This window comes from Camelus bactrianus, chromosome 11 (assembly GCF_048773025.1).
Source record: "Camelus bactrianus isolate YW-2024 breed Bactrian camel chromosome 11, ASM4877302v1, whole genome shotgun sequence".
Taxonomy (NCBI): Eukaryota; Metazoa; Chordata; class Mammalia; order Artiodactyla; family Camelidae; genus Camelus; species Camelus bactrianus.
This window is the reverse complement of record NC_133549.1, coordinates 13195510-13216761: the sequence shown is the minus strand read 5'-3', so window position 1 is coordinate 13216761 and position 21252 is coordinate 13195510. Positions and strand designations below refer to the sequence as shown.

At 50.5% G+C, this 21252-nt stretch overlaps 1 protein-coding gene across 2 annotated transcripts in view; it reads left to right on the top strand.

Annotated features, from left to right (window-relative positions):
* The window catches only part of NID1 (nidogen 1), a 79652-nt gene extending 60935 nt beyond the window's left edge, over positions 1-18717 (top strand). Inside the window, exons 13-20 of one of the 2 annotated variants that reach the window (XM_074373256.1) lie at positions 3491-3718; positions 5179-5351; positions 9255-9381; positions 12931-13102; positions 13916-14073; positions 15830-15953; positions 16603-16715; positions 17509-18717. In XM_074373256.1, the coding sequence (XP_074229357.1) occupies positions 3491-3718; positions 5179-5351; positions 9255-9381; positions 12931-13102; positions 13916-14073; positions 15830-15953; positions 16603-16715; positions 17509-17630 (1217 nt within the window). In that variant the 3' untranslated portion in view covers positions 17631-18717. The remainder of the gene's footprint in view (positions 1-3490; positions 3719-5178; positions 5352-9254; positions 9382-12930; positions 13103-13915; positions 14074-15829; positions 15954-16602; positions 16716-17508) is intronic. The other variant, XM_074373257.1, reaches the window with a different exon arrangement.
* Positions 18718-21252: the final 2535 nt, after the last annotated feature.

Sequence of the window (21252 nt, the reverse complement as noted above, 5' to 3'; positions counted from 1 at the left end):
TCAGGCACAGGAGTGGAATGCAAATCAAGAGATTTCTTCTCCCTCTATTTCATTTTCCTCTCATTCTTTCTGTCCCCAACTTGCAAATAGTCACCCCAAGCTCCCTGCTATCCCCCGGATAAGTATCAGGCCTCAAATGCTTCTTTCCCCGAGCACATCAGACTAGACGAGTGAAGAGACTCATCTGGAGACTAGCTGGCCTCAGGTGTCATTTCATCACCAGAAACAAGACTGGGACATGAGTATTACCCCATCCCCACCGCACCCACAGCGGAACACTCCCCGCGTGGCCTGGGTCCCGGCAGGCGGCGCCGTGGTGGGCGGGTGGCTCTCGCTGCCTGCAGGCCAGGCTGGAAAACCATCCCAGGAAACCCCGTGAAATCACAGCTTTCCATAAACATGCATGGAATCCTGTTTCCTGAGTCACAATTATGGTTTCGCCCAACTTTAGTTAAGTTCAACATACAGCACTTTAAAGTTCCACTGTAAATTCTAGATCACTGGAGATTTGTACATCAGCCAACACAAAACTCGGTCAGCCACCTAGCCGGGAGCCACCCCAACTCCCTTAAAAGTTTGTTTTGGATGACAGTACGCAGAACACCAGGCCTGTTTCCCAGCTGGAAAGGCAGCACCGTGTACAGACGCTGATGGAAGGAGAATGAGTCTGCGGGCCTCCGTTAAGTTCGGTGAGCGTGTGAACGTGTGTGTGGGTGTTACTGTTGACGTGCGTGTTCAGTGCGCAGGGGCCACCCTGGGCACTGTACACGTGGGTGCAGAGGGCGGGGGGCTGAACTCGGAGTCCAGAGGACCCAGGTTCTAGCTTGAGTGGAGCCACCTCCTGGTGCTGTGGCCTGGGGGAGCCCCTCGCCAATCTGAGCTTCCGTTCTCTCATTTGATGCAAAAACCATACGCCTGTCTCATAGGATTGCAGTGAGAATTTGTGCATCGTGTGTGAGTGGAGACGGCTTACATGGAAAACTCTACAACTGTCAAACATAAGGTCCTGAAGATGTAAACAAGTCCTGCATCCAAAACTGAACAAAATCAACATTTTTATTCTCAGCCAGGTGGCTCATTTGTATCTTTGTTTCATTCTTCCTACATCAGATCTGTTTTTTGTTTCTTTAGTTGGTTGGTTGTTTTGTATCAGCCTCTGGGATCAAAGAGAAAGCTTACCCAGTTTCCCCTGCCAGGTTCAACAAATATTTTCTCTGGCGCGCTCACTGCTTCCGATTGCGGGGGCAGCCACGTCCAGCAGGCTGACGGGAGACCTGGCAGCCCAGACGAAGGCACTTTAAACGTTCATTGGCAGGACATGCCGTGAATGTCACTGTGAAGGCCGTATGTGGGTCCGGTCACAGATGGATGCTGGAGCACGGGGCTTAAAGTTCCAGCTGTGCACATGGCCTCGTCACGTCCCACTCACTCCTCAAAATAATACTGTGGGATTAGTTACTGCCACCATCGCTGGTGTACAGCTGACGGGGGTCCAGCTCACCCAGCATTGTTGGCGTGCCCAGAATAAGACCAGAAGTGCTGGAACAGAGGGTCGAAACCATTTTTCAGACACAAAAATTCTGTGACATGTCATATGTTATTATATATTCTATTATCACAATGTCTATATTACTAACGAAGGAATCTATTAATACATATTAATAGATTAATTAGAATATTTATATGAAAATTTCCCCCCAACGAATCTAGCAATGCCCTAGGCAGCTAGAGTCCCCACAAGCCAAATCTGGCCCACTGTTTGTTATTATAAATAAAGTTTTATTGGAACACTCATTCCTGTATGTATCAACCACGGAGTTGAGGACTTGTGACAGAGATCATATGGCCCGCAAAGCCGAAAAGATCTACCCTCTGCTCTAGATTATATAACCTGCCTGGATGATATATCCCTGCCCCAGATTCTATAACCACAGTCTTCCAGGGAAGATCAAAAAAAGCACTCAAGCACCCCTTGGCTCGTGAGCCCTCGCTGTAGCTACAGCGAGCACCTCTGCTGTGTGTCTGTCGTGTCCTGGGCTCCTGTCAAGACACTGCTCACTGGACTGTTACTGTGTGTCTGCGTGTTCCCTTCCCTCCAGGCTGTGAGCTCCTGGGGCACAGGCCCTGGGGGTTATTCCACGTGTGTCCCCACTCAGTCTTCCTCGCCCCCTACCCTCTCAGAGCCTAGACTCTGCTCAGGGAGACAGATGAGGAACAGCCCCTCGAAGTCTCAGCGTCAGTGGGACAACAGCCACGGGGCAGAAAAGCCCAGAGCCCTGCCAGCTCACGTAGGCACCGGGCCCAGCCTTGGAGGGCCAGAGACACCTTCCTGAAGGGAGGACCTGCCTGAGCTGATTCTCGCAGGATTACCCGAGGAGGATGGGGAAGTCGCAGTGAACTGCACATGGAAAGGCCTGCGATAGAGGGGCAGCAGACGTGGTTCATTTTGGCTGAAGTGTGGCCCTCGGCAGTGTCTGGGCATCGCTTTGTGTGGTTGATGCTGTGGGGTGGATGGCGACATTGGACGCGGTGGCGGCTGGACTCTAGCCAGTGTGGAATGTGCTGCAACTCTGCATATTTGGGAGTTGGTTATCCCAGGCCTTAACTTCTCATCAACATTTCCATAGATAGAGCAGTATTTCCCTGCTTTGGGAGCTGAGTTGCAGTCAAGAGGCCATGTTTCATGCCAAACACTAGCATGTAATTAAAAGGAAACACCAATGTTGCCCCTTGTACCTTGTGGCCTTCGGTGCCCCAAATCTTTGACCTGGACTCAGTGTGGGTGATCAAGAAGCTGGTAATGATAAAAAGGATACGTTTAAGAAGAATTTAAAATTTCTTAAAACAAATTTCAGTGCTGTCCATCAACGGATGAATGGATAAACAAAACATGATGTAGCCATGCAATGGGATATTATTCAGCCATGAAAAGGCATGATGCACTGTTTCGGGGCTACAACATGGGTGAACCTGGAAAACGTTCTGCTGAGTGAAAACAGACACAGAAGGTCGCAGATTGTGTGGTTACATTTATGTGAAATAACCAGAATAGATCAGTCCTTAGAGACATTTGCAGACTGGTGGTACCAGGGGCTGGGAGGAAGGAGGAAGGGCAGACAACCGCTTAAAATAGGTCTGGGGTTTCCTTCTGAGGTGAGGAGAATGCACTGGCGCTAGACAGAGGTGCCGATCGTTGTGACTGTGATGGATGCCCCCGGTTTGTCCACTTTCAAATGGTTGATTTTAGGTCAGTTTTGCCTCAGATTAAAAAAAAAAAAAAAGCCTAGGAAAGAAAAGAAATGTAGATATAATCTTGACCACTCAATTCATTACATGATGGTTACATTTTAGAGAAAAAATTAAAACAGAACCAGGTGATGAACCGACAGCGCTCGCGGTTCTGAGTCGGGTGTGGGGACATCCGTAGCCGGGCAGGTGAACCCCGCCGGTGACACCGCTGACGTCTGTCTCTTTGCTGTCCCTCTGACAGAAGCGGAGAAAACCCGATGCCAGCTTGAGCGAGAACACATCCTCGGGGCGGCGGGGGCGGCGGACCCCCAGAGGCCCCGGCCGCCGGGGCTGTTCGTGCCCGAGTGCGACGAGCACGGGCACTACGCGCCCACCCAGTGCCACGGCAGCACCGGCTACTGCTGGTGCGTGGACCGCGACGGCCGCGAGGTGGAGGGCACCAGGACCAGGCCCGGGATGAGGCCGCCCTGTAAGTCGGAGGACCAGAGCCCCAGCGCCCGCCGGCGCGCGTCGGCACTGGGGAGCCTCGCGGAGGGCGCCTCGGCGCGCCCTGCCGGCCCTGCGTCGCGGACCGCTCCGCTGGCGCGAGCCCGCAGCCGCCTCCCTTGCTGCCCTCGGCGACCCTCTTCTCCGCCTCCCCGTCCCTCGGCCGCCTCCTCTCCACCTCTTTCCCTGCCCGCCCCCTCCCTCCTCCTATCCTCTTTTCTGTGCAGACCTGTTCTGTGCAAATGGCAGGCAGGTCCTGCTGCCGTGGGGCTGCGACTGGTAGCGCAGAGGGTGCCTCTACTCGGGCCCCCAGGGTAAACCCTGCGGGCGGTGCACGGACTTGGGCGGCGCACGGACTTAGGCGGCGCTGCGCTGGGACGGCGCCGCGGTGGGAGGGGCCAGCCGGAGCCCCGCCCCTGGGCGGGGCCTTCTTACTCAGGGCGGGGCTGTTCTCCTGGTACGCTTGTCTCCTTCACAGTTCACCTGGACCTTTAGGTACTGAGTCCACTTTTTTCAAATTTTATTTATTTATTTATTATTTTAAAGGAACTGAGACAGTCCCTTTTATTTTATTTTATTTTATTTTATTTTATTTGGCGGGGGTAGGTAATCAGGCTTATTTTTATTTATTTTGATGGAGGTACTGGGGATTGAACCCAGGACCTCGCGCGTGCTAAGCACGCGCTCTACCACTGAGCTGTACCTCCCGCGAGTCCATTTAGAATGCCAGGAGCCCAGGCAGGTCCACGACCCATCCACATGGCAGGCGTGGCGGGGCCGGGTCTGAGGCCGTGGTTTCCCGACACCTACGGCGTGTCCTTACCAGCAGCACAGGCCTCCTGTCCCCTCCTGGGCCCGCTCTTGTAGGGTGAGCCAGGAGCCACTGTGCCAGGTGTTAAAGTTCTGCAGGTAGGAGGCAGGCTGAGCCCACGGGAGGACTAGCCCCGGTCATCATTTTGTTCTGCCAAACCCAGAAGGGCGAGTTCCTGCCTGCAGGGTCTGAGACTCTCCCACCCCCGTGGGATGGGGTGTATGGGGGCAGGTTCCCTCCGACGGTCTCTTGGGCGTGAGACCGCCTGGCAGCTGCCCCTGGGGTGCGAGCCCCCTGTGGGCGGGAGTTTCAGGCTTGGTGCCATTGCATTGTTTTCGGTACTGTTTCAGCCCACGTCCAGAGCTGGGGACCAGCCGCTCAGTTATTTCTACTAAGGGGGAGGCTAAGCCTTTTTTTTTTTTTTTTCACTTGACCTTTAAACTCATGCCCTGCAGTAGCTTCATCACATATGCCCTTTAATTGACAAGTCTTCCCTTCGTGCTTTCAGATGTAAAATGCGCATGCGTGGCTGAGCCGTTCCGGGTGCTGCATCTGTGCACGCGGGCACACACGTGTGTTTGCAGTTTCCTGCTGCACACGGGCCCTGCTCATTAACATCTCCTGTCACCCAGGTCTGAGCACCGTGGCTCCCCCGATTCACCACGGACCCCCGGTTCCTACCGCCGTGATCCCCCTGCCCCCCGGGACCCACCTCCTCTTTGCGCAGACGGGGAAGATAGAACGCGTCCCCCTGGAGGGAAGCACCATGGTGAAGACCGAGGCCAAGGCGCTGCTTCACGCCCCGGTGAGTGCGGGCTGACTGCGCGTGGGGATGACTTCGGCCTTGGTGGCCTGGAACAACGAGCAGGGGGGAGTCAGACCCGGGACTGGGGCTGGACCCCTGGACCCAGGTGCCTTGTCGTTCTGCGTGACCCTGGTGTCCATCTCTAGATGAAGCCACCGTATTCCTGAGCCCACCCTCCTCCCCCGCCAGGCTTGAGAGTGGGAGCAGAAACGGGAGGCCTTCCTTCCAGAGACCACTTGGTATCTGACCCTTCGGGTGGGGGCGTCATGTGAGCTTGCTATGGTGTCTGCGTGCATCCGCAGTTTGGTCTTGCCATTCCTGCTAAATTGGCAAAGTGACTCATCTTTCCACAGCCGCTGGTCACAGGATCCTCTTATCTGCCCAGAGGCAGTAACGAGCTTTAGCTTAGAGCTTGTCAAAGCTTCAGAGAGGTGTTTTGTGAGTTGGGGAATTCTGGTCCCATAGATAGAAGTCAGACACTTCTGAAAAGACATTGTTTTATCTGTGATCCCGAACTTCTGCCAGGAAACCAAACCTAAGACCCAGATGCTTCTGGCTATGGACTCAGTCAGGGATGCCAGGCCATCGGGGTCCCCTAGGGAGTGAAGAAGTAACAGTGAGCAGGCGTCAGCTCTTGGAGATGAAAGTCCAGGAGAAATTCTTGTCATCCTCAGTTCTGGCTGCAGAGCCTGCTTGAAAATTCTGGGTAGACATTTTGCTTGGGCTTCTTTGCCACATCCGGTCTTTCTTCTCCTTTTCCTTTCCCTCCTCCCGTCCTTCCTGCCTGCCTTATTTTCTCTTCCTGCATCCGTCACCACATCACAGACCCCACACACTGCCACACCCCCTCTCCTTTCTGACCAGGGGAGAAACGTGATCCAAAAAAGCCTGCAAAATAAAAATGCTTCTCAGAAGCCTCTTGCAAAGTGGTCTTGATTGGATTCACGTTCTTATCCAGCACAAAACCCTCTGATGGATGCACCCTTCATGCAGAATAAAAACCAGTTCTTCCCATGGCCTCTGAGTACCTCTCCCACCCCCACTCCCTACCACTGCATCCTCACTCACCAGCTGCAGCCCTCAGGCTTTCTGGCTGGGCCCTCAACATGCACAAACATTCCCACCTCAGGGCCTTTGCACTTGCTGTCTCCCTATCTGGGGTTCTCTCACTCCAGACACTTGCATTGCTCACTTCACTCACATTTCTGCTGGCACATCACCTCTGAGAGAAGACTGTCCCTATTTCAACTACAACCTCCATTTATCCTGCTTTGTTTTTCATCGAGCACCCAGCACTACTCAATACATTATATATCAGTGTATATGTTCAGTTTCCTGTGTATCTCTTCCCACCAAGAATACAGGCAGGCATGACCAGAAAATGTTGCCTGCTGTATTTCGTGGAGGTACGTGTTTCCCAGTGGTGTTCCCAGATCCCCAGACAGTGCTTGGCACTCAAAAAATATTTGCTGAAGGGACGAGTACGTGAGTTTTGTGTTCTGTTGCCTCCCAGAAGCATAAATCCTTCGAAGGGTAATCACCATTCTTCACTAGCACACACTCCCAGGTCGTGGGAGTGGCTTAAATTCCCTGTGAAATTCATGTTCCCCCAAGACCGAGGGAAGAGGCTAAAATCTCAAGGGAAGCTATGAAAAGCAGATGATTGAGGTGGGATTGGTGGAGGGGAGGGAGCCGAAACAACACGATAAATACTCACTGTGTTCTGTCTGCTTAGTTTTACATTCAGCTGTTTGTAAGTGCAGAGTTCAAGGCCGTTAAGTACTTTTACATTGTTGTGCAACCATCATCACCGTCAGTCTCCGGAACTTTTTTCATCATCCCAAACTGAACCTCTGTATCCATGAAATAACAACTCCTTCCTCCACCCCCCCAACCCAACCCCCAGCCCTTAGCAACCCCCATTCTACCTCCTGTCTATGAGTTTGCCTGTTCTGGGTCCCTCCTCTACGTGGAATCATACAGTATTTGCCCTTTTGTAACTGGTTTACTTCTCTTTGCATAATATCTGTAAGTTTCATCCATGTTGTAGCATGTGTAAGAATTTCCTGACTTTTTAAGGCTGAATAACATTCCATTGAAAATATATCACATTTTGTTTACCCATTCATCCATCAGCGGACACATGGGTTGCTTCCACCTTTTGGCTATTGTGAATAATGCTGAATAATGTGAATAAAGTTGCTATGAACATGGGTTTACAAACCTCTATATTCAAGTCCTTGCTTTCACTTCTTTTGAATATAAACCAGACGTGGAATTGCTGAATTACACGGTAATTCTATTTTTAATTTTTTGAGGAACCGCCATACTGTTTTCCTTAGCAGCTGCACCGTTTTGTATTCCCACCACCAGAGCACAAAGGCCACAATTTCCCTTTTACCTTGTCAGCACTTATTATTTTCTGTTTTTTTTAATAGCAGCTGCCCTCACATGTGAAGTGGTATCTCTCTGTGGTTTTGATTTGCGTTTCTCTGATGATCAGCGGTGTTGAGCATCTTCTCATGCACTTATGGACCATTTATGTATCTTCTTTGGAAAAATGTCTTCTCAGAGCCGTTGCCCATGTAGTAATTGGATTGTTTGGTTGTTACTGAGTTGTCGGAGTTTTTTGTATATTCTAGATAATTAACCCCTTATCAGGTATGTGATTTGGAAATATTTTCTCTCCGTCCATGAGCTGGTGCTTGTTTCCTTTTATGAACAAATGTTCTTAGTTTTGATAAAGTCCCATTTATGTATTTTTGCTTTTGATGTCATATCCAGGAAATCATTGCCAAATCCAGTGTCCTGAAGCCTTCCCCTTGGCTTCCTTTTAAGAGTTTTATAGTTTTAGCTCTTCCATTTAGATCTCTGATTCATTTTGAGTTATTTTTTAGGTATGGTGGAAGGTTTGGGTCTCTGTGTCCTTTTTGCCCTGACCTTTTTGGGGGAAGTGTCTGCTGAGAACCCTGATTCTCCCAGTGAGAGATCGTCCTGGCCCCCCACTTGTGTGGACCCCAGAGCCTCACTTTGCATTTCCAGAAACATTTGAGAGTAAGCTTGTAAGTTTCTACCAAAAAGGAAAAAAAAAAAACGCCTGCTGGGATTCTGACGTGGAGGGCACTGGACCTTTACCTCCATTTAGGGAGAATTGATACCTTAGCGATATTAAATCCTATGATTGACCCATTAAACTAACTTGTGTCTTCATTTGTTTGGGTCTTCTTTAATTTCACTCTGCAGCATTTTGTAGTCTTTAGTACAGAATCTTGCACATTTAAAGATACTTACTATTAATTTCTTTGTTTTTGTTGCTGTTATAGACATTATTATTTAAAAATTCTACTTTATGCTAGTGTGTAGAAATACAATTTTATATTCACCTTGCATCTTGCAGCCTTGCTAGATTTAATTGTTAGTTAAAATAATATTATAGATTCTCCAGAATCTTCTACGTAAATGATCATTGTCTTAGAACAGAGTGGTTTTACCTCTTCATTTCCAATATTTATGTCTTTTAAGTTTTTTTTAAATGATCTTCAGGTAAGCAAAGATATCTTAGGCAATATACAAAAGGCATTAGCCATAAGAGAAAAAAAATAATAAATTGGACTTAATAAAAATTTAAAACTGCTACACTTCAAAAACATCAAGAAAATTAAAAAGTGCTCTGTACCAAGAGGAACACACACAAATATATGTGTATAACAAAAGATGTTCATCTGAAATATGTAAAGAACTCCTATGACTCAATAAGAAACATTTAAAAATTGGACAAAAGACTTGAAGACACTTCATCTTCAAAGGTATCCAGATGCCTGTAAGCACATGAAAGGTTCCTACCGTCCTTAGTCACTCACGTGCTAGGAGGGGGCCACTCTCACCACTGCTCTGTGCTTCCAGGACAAAGTCATCATCGGGCTGGCCTTTGACTGTGTGGACAAGATGGTTTACTGGACCGACATCAGCGAGCCTTCCATTGGGAGAGCCAGTCTGCAGGGCGGAGAGCCGACCACCATCATCCGGCAAGGTGGGCAAGCCAGGATCCTTCTTGCTTTTTGGTTTTGCTTCCAGCAGCTCAGGTGGCTCTTGGGAGGGCGTGGAGGGGGCGGTGAAGAGTTGCTCACAGGACATGGTAATGGGAGAGGGGCTGGCTTCTCAACTTTCAACACCACCCTTTCCAGCCTTCTCTGAAGAGTCCTTCTGGGACTCATTAAATCATGAACACCTTAGCGGGGACTTGCTGCTAGCCCAAGGAGAACATTAAAACAGAGCCAGTGTCCGTACCTTTATCTGAAAGCTTACGTAGTCAGTTTTAATGAATAGTGAAGGCCAGACTCGGCCATCCAGTCTGGATACACCTTTCTCCCTCTGGCTTCGAAGCCCAGAATTGAGTCTCTGAGTGTGTGGTGCACAGGGTGCTTCACTGGGGTTTTCCCAAAGGCAACAGGCAGAGGAATCAAAAAGATGGGAGGGTCAGAAACGTGGCGGCGAATACGGTCCTGGAGAGCTGAGTCTGCTCCCAAGGCAGCTGAGTCGAAGGTTTGTCACTTCACCCTGTAAGATCGCGGCGGGGCGGGTCTCTTTTCTGCCTCGCCCCCGCTGGCACTTGGTCAGATTACCGGACGATGACAGCACATCAGGCTGAACTTTGACGGACATTTCTCAGCTTTTTGGTCGCATCGCTGATTATAAAAGTGCATGGCATTGTGGCCCAGGCCACCCCCGACACTCAGCCTCCATCCCTTAACTTACAGATGCCGATTTAAGCCAAGGGCTGTTCACACAGGACTTTGTCAGGCACAGATCCCGGATAAAGGTTTTCCAGGGAGTGGGACCGGCACATAGGCATAAAGGAAGGCGCTTACATTCAACAAGTCAAGGCTATTTAACATGGATATGTTTTATCAAGGTTAATGCCCATGACAACAAAAATCCAAGGACCTGTAAACATCCTCGTGCACTGAAGAGGCCACATGTTTCATGTTGCTAAGTCGGTGACTCATCGGCTGATTTGGAAGTGTTTCCAATCCGAAGACACTGTCATGCCAGTGGTATTTGCTACATAAAATCATCTTGTTCCCTCAGGAAAACCCTCAAAATCAATGATACATCTTTAAAATATATGAGCCTCTTCGGTATTTCTTCTTACGCAGGGCCGAGTATAGCTTTTCCAATTTCCAATTTAACATTTCCCAGCAAGTGATACTCTGGAAGGGTCCCTGCGTCCCGGGGCCAGTTTTTCCTTCTTTGGCTCCTTTAGAAGAGATGATACAGCAGGATTGTCAAGCTGAGGTTGAGTTCAGCATGTTTGACTTCGGTCATAAACCTCGCACTCTTTCCTGGAAGCCAATGTGCTATTTAAATAATGTCTGCTAGTCTTCGTGGCTCTTGCTTTAATGGGCAGAAGTTTGAAAGTGCCTTTTTGTATCTTATCACCGTTAAGAATGCTGTTGCTCTGATCTATGATTTGACTTCAAACCCCAGTGGAAGAGGGGAGTAGGTCATCGTCTGCTATTTCCTGTTGCTTTTGGAATTGATAACCATCCAAGAGAGCTGTGAGCACAGTTAAGAAACATACCAGGCAAAAGCTCGCTGTGAAAACACAGAATTAAATCGGAATGTGATCTTTGCAGAGGAAAGATCACTGGGAAATTTTTTTTTTAATTTAAAAAGAGAGAAAGTAGCTTCCGCTTGAACCTTCATCCTGGTGCATGTGGTTGTACACCCCTAGTGAGTGAAGGAGCCAGTGGGATCTTTTCTTTCCTTTCTAATTTCAGGCCAATTTCATGCAGTTGGAATTCTGGGCCTCCCTGTCTTTCCTTGAGCTCAAGTCCTAATCAGATATCTCTAACAAGTACCATCCTCTGTTTCCTTTCGACATGAACAGTGCAGAATATTACTTCCCTGCTGTCTTCCCGTCTTGCCCTGACTCACAGCAAAGGGCGAGGCTTTCCAGGCCTTTCCTTTGGCTCTGTAGCCCAGAAAGAAGTATTCTCCTGGTGAGGGGAGGAGGTCTGGTTGCTCTTGGGTTTGGCGTCAGGACCAGGGCTGTTTATAAAGGGACATGACGTGGAGTTCCTTCCCAGGCTTCCCCAGGCATCTGGAAAGATGCTCTTCCCCCCGCCATCCTGTGCGTGTCTGAGCACTGACGCCCCTCACACAGGATGTGCTCCTTCCAGATATACCCCAGAAGGACTTGTGGTTGCGTCTGAGAGTCGGAAGGGGCCTTTAGGGGTTAGCGGCCCCTTTGCCTCTAGGGATGTGGGACATATTCGAATACTTTATAAAACTTTGCTTTGGGTCTGAATAATAAAGACCTTGTTCAACTGCTGTTTCTCATTCTTAAGAAACTTCCTCTGGATCGTGGTGGTCCTTCAAGGGGGGCTTTGACGTTTCCGGCATTGACAGTCATGGTCGTGTTAGGAGTCCAGTGAAGGCCCATACCGAGGGGGCCGGGGGTCGGGATTGCTTCTGTGTTGAGGGGAGAACACAGTGCTGGGCTGGTTTCTTTCTCCCGGGTCCCAGGGTCAGGGCAGCTCCACCCCCGGCTCTTCTCCTTCCTGTTTGCCCTGCCAGCCCTGCCAGGTGACCTTGAATTCTGTAGTCAGCAGTGGGGACAGAATCCCAGGTGACACCAGTAAAACCCTGGTGGGGTTTTAACTTTTATTTTGATTGCATCTATAGTCAGGACACCGTTGTGATCTCGGACTTCTGATTAGGTTAGGGGGACGTTGAAGGTTCACATTGCGGTCCGTTTACCTCGTGGCAACCCCTGGCTTGCAAATCAGTTACTTACAACCTGGCAAAGACTTCTGAGGAGTTATCTGCAATCACTGACACCCTATCTTTATACTCCTAATACTCGTATAAAAGTGATAACAGCTCTGATTTCTTGTATATATCATTTCTCTGAAATGACTTTTTTCCCCATTAGCAAGTAGCAAGTCTGTTTGTCCATCTCCCCATCTTCAGATCTTCCAGTGCCTCCCCTTGGCCTGTGGGAGAAGCTGTAAGCTCATGAACATGGGCACCTACCTTCATCTCTGGCCGCCTTCCACCCTCGTGGTCTGCAGCCATACAAAATTATGAACAGCTCACTTCAAGCCACGTCCAGTCTTCCTTTATACCTATGTGCTGGTCCCTCTACCTGGAAAACCGTGATCCAGGATCTTTACCTGACAAAGTCCCTTTGTTACTTCAGGAGCCAGCTTTGCGAGGTGTGACGGCCCCGGGAATCTTTCCCTGGTCTCCCCAGGCTCCATGCCCCCACAGAACCCGGAACTCGGTCTGAATTGTGATTGGCTGTGGGCTCCTCGAAGGCGGGGCCACGGCTTCCGCATCACTGTGGGCCCAAGGCGGTGCGCAGGGTGGCTGTCCATCAAGGGACCTAGCGGCTTTTTTTAGCTTGCGGCCAAGTGTTACTTATAAACAACAAGCACTTCCCATCGCCATTTGTTTTCTCAACGTGCAAGGACTAGACTCCAGGTGGAGTAGCACTGAGTAATCAGAAATCAGTAATCTTACCTGCTAAAAAAAGCAAAAAACCACCCCAGTAGTGCTCTGTGTTGGCCTCTAGATCTCGGAAGCCCAGAAGGCATCGCTCTTGACCATCTTGGCCGCAACATCTTCTGGACGGATTCTCACCTGGATCGGATCGAAGTGGCAAAGCTGGATGGCTCCCAGCGCCGGGTGCTGTTTGAGACCGATTTGGTGAATCCCAGAGGCATCGTAGCGGATTCCGTGAGAGGGTATCTCTGTAGATCTGTGTGTGCACCTGTTCCGCTTGTATCCGCCCCTTTTGGAGCTTCTCAAATGTCAGGCTGTAACTCCCGCATTGCTCTCCTGCCATGAGTGCGTTTAGGATGAATGGGTTACAGCCAGTGGCTTGTAGATACATGGAGAAACGCCAGAACGTTTACACCACGTTCCACACTCAAGTCTTTTACCGAGAGAAGTTTGATATTTCCATTTGGGTTGAATGTGGATCAACACCTGGGTTGTATCAGCCCCAGACGAGCATCAGGGGAGCATAAATGTATCCCAGGGGCTCCCTCCTGGGGGCCAACCCCACGTGGACACCTTGGAGACCCCTCCTGTGGGTTTCGTCAGCACACAGTGCTCTCTCTCTCCCCCTTCCCCTCACTGCAAGCTCTGCATCTCACACACCAGGCCCGTGGCTCCTTCCCTTGGAGACCGCAGCCCTTGTTCTGTGGCGCCTCCTGGCGGCAGGTGCCATGATCACCGCCTCTGCCAGCATCCGCTCCTGCGCCCAGCTCCTGGGTCAGCTCTGCCTTCCTGTGTGGTGACAGCAGGTGGGATTGCCACAGGTTTATGTCACTTACGCTTAAGGGAAGTGAAATCATTAGTAACAGAGTAGGCAGTTTCAAGCGAAGAACCCAATCCAAGTGTCTTTGCGAAGGAAAATGTGTCTTACCACCTCCACGTGTCTTAGCCATTCTGTGCTTCAGCGTCTGCTCTCGTCTTCATCGGGGGTTCCGTGAACGTTTTCTCCTGCGTCTTCATGATCTCTCTTCCTCCTTCTCCCCACTCCTCCCCTCCAGGAACCTTTATTGGACAGATTGGAACAGAGACAGCCCCAAAATTGAAGCTTCCTACATGGACGGCACACACCGGAGGATCCTTGTGCAGGACGACCTGGGCTTGCCCAACGGGCTCACCTTTGATGCCTACTCATCTCTGCTCTGCTGGGTGGACGCAGGTGATGCCAAGCCCCAGGCCTGGCTCCTGGGTGGGAACAGTGCTTTGTTTTCGACCAAGTATTGTTACCCAGAGTGATCCAGCCCCGTTGGTACATAGGAGTATCTGTTATAGGGAAGAGAGCTTAAGATAACTGTTTTTTTCCTCTACACAAAAACAGCTGCATATCTTTGCTCTGAAATGTTGTTTCCCTGGGCTTGGCGCAGTCCAGGGAGAGCTCTCCATCTTCTAGGCCAGCAAACGACAGCCCCTGGGCCAAATCCAACCTGTGGCCTGTTTTGGTATAACCCTGGGAGCTATAAACGGTTTTTACATGTTTGAATGTTACATTTTAAAAGGTTATATCAATGCTTATATGAGGTCCTCAATTTTGCCTCTTGGCCCAGAAAACCTAAAATAGTTACTATCTGGCCCTTTAAAGACAAAGTCTGCTGACCCCCAGAGCCGGTCCTCATCCTGACACTGAGCAATTCTCTGACTTATAGTCTTGTAGCTCCTGCTTGTCCCCAAATGTTTAGACAGGTAAAGTCATGCAGCTCTGATTGTGGGCCCTTGCCTGGGCAGATCTGGGGTGTCCCTCGGGCAAGGGATGTGGGCAGGATGCTCGGTCAGGGAGGAGTGTCAATCATCCATCAAATCTCTGCTGAGTTCCTGCTTTGTCCCAGATGCTGTCAGGTGCCACGGGGGATGCAGAGAGTAAAACATGCACAGTTAGATGAAAACCCGAGCCTTAGGTCGGTCCTAACGCGGGCGCTGGTGCCAGGCTGTGCACAGCTGCTAACCCCGTGGCGCAGTTTAGCAGTTTTTGTGCACGCTGACATCCACCTGACCTGGAGGAGCAGGCAAGGCTTTAGTCATCAGAATCCCTAACCTGAAGCTGTGGTTTTTCATGAATATGTTTCCCCTTAGAGTTCCGTGTGTTCCTCTGACTCACCTTAAGATATGCATTGTACCCGTCACCGTTTCTTTTTCTTTCAATTGAAGTATAGTCAGTTTACAATGTTGCATTAATATCTGGTGTGCAGCACAATGTCTCAGTCATCCATAGACACATATTTTTTCCATGTTCTTTTTCATTATAGGTAGCTGTAAGATACTGACTACAGTTCCCTGTGCTGTACGATAGAAACTTGTCTATCTATTTTATATACGGTAGTTACTATCTGCAAATCTTGAACTCCCAATTTATCCCTCCCCACCCCTTTTCCCCACTGGTGACCATAAGTTTGTTCTTTATGTCTCTGAGTCTGTCTCTGTTTTGTAAATAACCCAGAACTGGAGATTGTCATCCTAAGTGAGAGGGAGAAAGAAAAATACCATATAATATCAATTACATGTGGAATCTAAAAAAATAACACAAAGGAACTTATTTACAAACAATTTAGCAATTCTGAGGGCTGTGAATGCAAGGAGGGGAGGCCTGGAGCGGCTTCAGGGAGGAGGGGTTACAGCGGGAGCTGGGAGATGGCATCCTTCCCACTCAGTTCCCAGCCTCTGCGGGAGTGGGGAAACGGGGTACCGTCCCTCTGCCCCGGCTCCCGTCCCCCATCAGAACCAGGTGTAGTGCTGGATGGAGGTGGGGTTGACCAGTGGGAGGGGCCAGGGAGGACGAACAGACACCTTTCTCATTTAGAAGAGCAAGTTCTCAGGATCTGAGCGCGTACCGCTGACTTTGACCCTTGCCTGACTCTCGCGTTTGGACACAAAGGGACCGTTTCTTGTGTGAACAATAGACGGCTTGTTTCCACCCCACACAGGCACCCATCGGGCCGAATGCCTGAAGCCCAGTCAGCCCAGCAGACGCACGGTTCTTGAAGGCCTCCAGTATCCTTTTGCTGTCACGAGCTATGGGAAGAATCTGTATTACACAGACTGGAAGACGTACGTCAGCTGCTGCAGCGCGGGGGCCGGGGCTGCCCTGCCGCCCTCCCTGGGGGCCACGCCCCTCCCAAGTCGCCCCTGGCCCTGCCCTTCCAGCCTCCAGAGCTGGGCGAGGCGGGCAATTGAGGGGCGGGCAGGGCTACTCGGGAAGCAGGGGGCGCTATTTATTATCCGGACGCCCCTGGGTGGGCAGCTTTGAGTCCTCGAACTTGGACTTCCTGAGCATGTCTGTTCTTCCCCCAGGAGCTGGCCTGGGCCACTCGGCTGGTGGGCTCCGTGCCCACAACCCCCACTCCGTGCCCCAACTTCATTATAGTCCTTTAACTGCGGTGTTCCCGAAGTGCCCTCTTGACCAGTCCTTCCTGCAGAGGCCGGGGTTTAAACGGCGCTAGCTGCTGTGGTGGGGGCATCCGTGTAGAAAGCCCATTGCCCAGCCTGGGACTTGGAGCTGGAGGGCTGGCCTTGTTCTAAGAAGCCAGAGAAGCGCAGGCTTGACGCCGCCTGGGAAGAGGAGGGTGGGTGGGAAGCAAGGCCAGTGTGTCTGTTGTGGCTGCCAGTGCATCCCCCAGACCACGGAAGAGACGGCCCTGTAGAGAGGAGGTCGAGCCATCGGCTGTGTTCTCACCACCTGTCCTCTGGGGCTCCGTAGGAATTCTGTGGTTGCTGTGGACCTTGCTGTTTCCAAAGAGTCGGACACCTTCCACCCTCACAAGCAGACCCGGCTGTACGGCATCGCCGCCGCTCTGTCTCAGTGTCCTGAAGGTAACTCCCTGGTGCTCTGACTGGTCAGGGGCGGGGGGCGCCCCGGCGCAGAGCCCACACTCCGGCTGATCCCTGTGTGGCTGTGGGTAGCCCGGGTCATGTGGCAGGTGAGACACAGTCCCTTCCACCAAGGGTCTTCACTGACACGTTGGTGAGCCGGGTGAACCGAAGGAAAGCGTTAGGGGAAGGAGTGGATGGTGGGCCAGGGCGAGGAAGAGCACTGGCTCTTGGAGTGGGCCTAGAAGTATGCGGCCTTCCGGCTCCGACCAGGGACGTCAGTGTTAGGATCTCTGCTGCTTTAAAAGTCCATCCATTTGGCCTGACAGCACCAACAGTAATTAACAATAATAACCGTTGCCGGCGTGGACGTGACGCTGGGCACCGCTCCCGTGCCAAGTCGCTCAGCGTACTGACTGCTCTGTGTTCACCGGTTCACTTTGTCCTCATAGCAACCCTGTGAGGCGGGTACAAGTCTTATGCCCACTTTATAAATAAGGAAGCTGAAGCCGCTTGCCTGAGGCGACACAGCTCACGGTGGCAGAAGCTGGGGTGAGCTGGGCGGCCTGGCTGCAGAGTCGAGCTGTGCCGCCTCTGCGAGACTCCTCTCCTCGCCGGCTCCCCTTCCCGCTCCCCCCACCCCCGTCCCCTAGTCAAGTGGCCAAGCCAGACAGAGAGCACTTTGTGCTGGAAAGCCCAGCTTCGTGTTCTAATCAGAGCTGGAAGCCTCTCCCTGGGGTCTGTTAAGTAACTGCGAGGCTGCCTGAGCTGTCGCGCTGACTTCTGCCTTTTCCAGGTCACAACTACTGCTCTGTGAACAACGGCGGCTGCACGCACCTCTGCTTGGCCACCCCCGGAGGCAGGACCTGCCGTTGCCCTGACAACACCCTGGGCGTTGACTGTATTGAGCTGAAGTGAAGTGAAGACCAGGGGGCCGAGTTCCCTCTCCAAGTATTTCACAGCCACACCCTACTTGAAAGGGTCCAAACTGCCTGACCTGGTGGCTCTGTGGCCACCAAGCCCAGGCCCAACCCAGCCTGTGCCCCAACTGGAATGGGACAGCCCCTGCCGCTACACAAAGACAGAGACCTCCCTGATCCCAACCCTCAGACAAGGCCACACAGCCCAAGGGAGGGTTAGATGCCGTCCCGGCGCTCCAGACCCTTCCCCAGCCTCCACTCCCCGGGCCTGCGCTGCCCCTTCCCAGGGGCCTTGCGAGCTCAGCCTCGCCGAGACGCCCATCGTCCAGTCAGCTGCTGGACACAGCAGCCAGGATCGTCTAGGCAAGGCTGTGAGGGAGGCAGGGAGTTAGCCCCCCTTACTTCTCTTGGTGCTCTGGTTTTCCTCTTTATCCTTCTGACCTTTCACCCTGGAATCCTGTACCACCCACACCCTGCCGAAGGCCCACCTTTTAGCGAGCCAGCCTTGCCTTTCGATCAAAGCCCAGCCTGTCCCAGGGACGCATGAGCGTTTGGTAGGTCATACTGAGCAGCCCCTCCTGGGTGCGTCACTGGCATCTCCACAGTGGCCTTTGGTAGTGAAGGGCTTACATCACAGGAGCGTCCAGTAGGAAGGAACTGCATGGTGTCAAGTCAGATGTTTGAGGATGGGGATTCTACTGATGTGCCTTAAATGATACCAAAGATCACCAAATTGTCCCCCTGTGTCCAAAGCGCTTAGATGCCAGCCCCTGGTCTCCTGGGCACCGCAGCCCCACCATGGCACCTGTGCCCAGCCCCCTCGTGGAGACCCACCCGAGACACGGGCCGGGGCCAGTGTCAGTGACGTCCCCCTGTCGTCCCTCACCTCTGGCCTCCACTCCTGAGAGCCAGTCTGCAGCCAGCCATGACCCTGCTCCTCCTTTGTCTCCCCTTCTGTCCGTGGCCCTTGCTGTCCGTATTCTCAGCTGAAGACATAATCCAGGAGGGTCAAGTTGGATATCTATATATGGCCCCGACCCTTCACTGCTCATTGGTGTAATTAAAAGGACCATTGCCATGTTTCATGTTCATGTTTCTCCAGTTGGTTTAGAAAACATCTCCTGATCACATGAGTAGCTAGTGTTATTATTTTTTTTTAATGAGCTGCTTCCCAGAGTCCTAGAACAGTGGAAACTTTGGATTGGAAGCTGAGCATCAGGAGGTTGAGTCAGTGAAGTCTAGGGTGAGGGAGCAGAGAAGACCCCGTGACAGTATCACAAAGAGATCAACCAGAAGCAGGAATGAAAACCCAAGAGTAAAGGCAGAGGAGGGGATTTAACAGAAGTGGGAAGAAAACCTTTTAAATAACCCCGAAGGGAAAACAGCATATTCTTTGCCAAAGAACACTTACACGCAAGACCGCGGAAGAAATGGCCTGGTTTTCTCCTTCAGGGGGCGATCCCTCTGCTTATCTGCAAAGCTCAGCACACGTAGTCCCCCCACCCCCTTACCTGCAGCACACTGGAGCCTGAATTGAGAGAGAGCCTTTCCCGGAATAATTGGAGTTTGACTTGAGAGGCAGGTATATCCCCAAGCATCACAAGGTTTGGAGAACATATGGATCTTTTTTTTCATATCGTTCCACCCCATAAATTAGCTTCACTTTATTTTTATATTTATCACGCCCCCTATATCAAATGTTCTGTCGTAATTTTTTGTATAGTTTTTATAACTTTTATTCATTTTACTAGATTCATTCTAAACCGTTTTAAATGGTAAATTCTTAAACTGTGGAAACCGTTGAAGGTGCTTATTAACTCTTCCCCCAGATTTGTACAAGTATTGGATGATTCCTTGAGTTTACAGCTGTATAAATACTAGTGCAGAAAATAAATTTTTTTCTTAAAAAAGTTTCCTCTACCTTGTTTGAACGAAGCTATTTAAAGTTGAGAGGTGGAATCACAATGGAAAGACAGACATTTAATAATCCACAAACCCTTTTCAGCCCCCAGAGTTACAGAGGATGGTCTGTTTTCTAAGCACATCCCCAAACTGAGGGACTGGTGATTGACTTAAAGATTAATTCTATCATAGATCTCAAAGCACCCTTTGAAACATTGTTTTCATTTTTGAGAAACGTTTCTGCTGCAGGCAGTAGGGTTTCCTGATGCAGTTCTGAAGAGGAGCTGTGGTTTCCTCCCCTCCCTGCTTCTAGAGGAAACCAAGATGCCTTCCTGACGTTGGCCGTGAAGTAAGACCGCTGATCTGCTCTAAGCTGCGACCGGTGGTCAGTGCTGCCCATGCTCGCCCCTGGGTGGGTGAGCACGGGCCTTTGACTTGGACGGAGCATTGCAGGAATGGGGCGCTCAGAGCAGCAGTTGTAGAGAGGGGAACAGGCGCATCGTGACGTGACCTGCTAGTGAAGCGACCATCAGTGAATCAGCCACCAATGTGAGTTTTTTGACGGGGACAACCTATGTTAGGGCTGAAACTTACAGTGTTTTATTCTGGTCATAAAATCTGGTTACCTACAGGTGACGTCAGGGAAAGGGGTGGAGTTAAAGCTCCAGTAATCCATCCCTCTAGCAAAAGAACCATTGAACTGGCAGGAGCCGTCGGAATAAATAACTCTCTGCCGAGGAGGGAGCTTGATGAAGTGGATGGTCAATTTTGGTCAATTTCAGTCAGTTTCAGCCTCCCTTTAATATCACCCTCCATCACCCAGCCCCAGGACAGTCAGCCATGGGACAGCAACCCACGTTCCTAGTGTGGCCGCTAGAGCCAGGTGCCTACTTTAAGCAATAGGAGCTGACATTTCTCATCAAAAATCAGGGTTGTGGGTTCTGATTGCTGATTGCTGCTTTCAGCTGTTGGGAGGGTGGGCAGCAGAGTGAAGACTTCTTCACGACATTGGGTTTAGCAATGATTTCTTGTATACGACACCAAAGGCACAAGCAGCCAAAGAAAAAGACAAATTGGTCTTCATCAAAATTAAAAACTTTTGTGCATCAAAAGAGCCCATCAAGACAGTGAAAAGACAACCAGTCCACAGAATCTTACATCTGATAAGGGTTAATATCCAGAATATATAAAGAGCTACAATTCAACAATAACAAAAGCAACCCAACTCAAAAACTCAAAGGTTTTTAACAAATATATTTTCAAAGAAGACATACAAAGAGCCAATAAGCTCCAGAAAAGATAGTCAACATCATTCATCAGGGAAAAGCCAGTCAAAACCACAGCTAGATACCACTTCACACCCACTAGGACGGCTGTGAAAAAAGTGCCTAACAAGTGTCGAGGAGGGCACAGAGAGCTGGGGACCTTGTGCACCGCCAGTGAGGTTCCCCACCTCACACATACCCTTAAACCTCCCTCAGATACCCGAATGTAAGTACATCTGGCTTTTGCTTGAGATTGCCAACTGGGAGAAAAATAAAAAATAAAAAGCACAACATAGAAGTTGAGAATTATGTTTTATTCAGCAAACTTACTGAGGACTTAAGCCCGGGAGACGGCCTCTCGGCTCTGAGGGGACTTTTTGAAGATAAACAACAAACAAGTAGTCGGAACATCGTAAGATTACTGCTGAAGAAAACCAGACATCTCACGTGAAG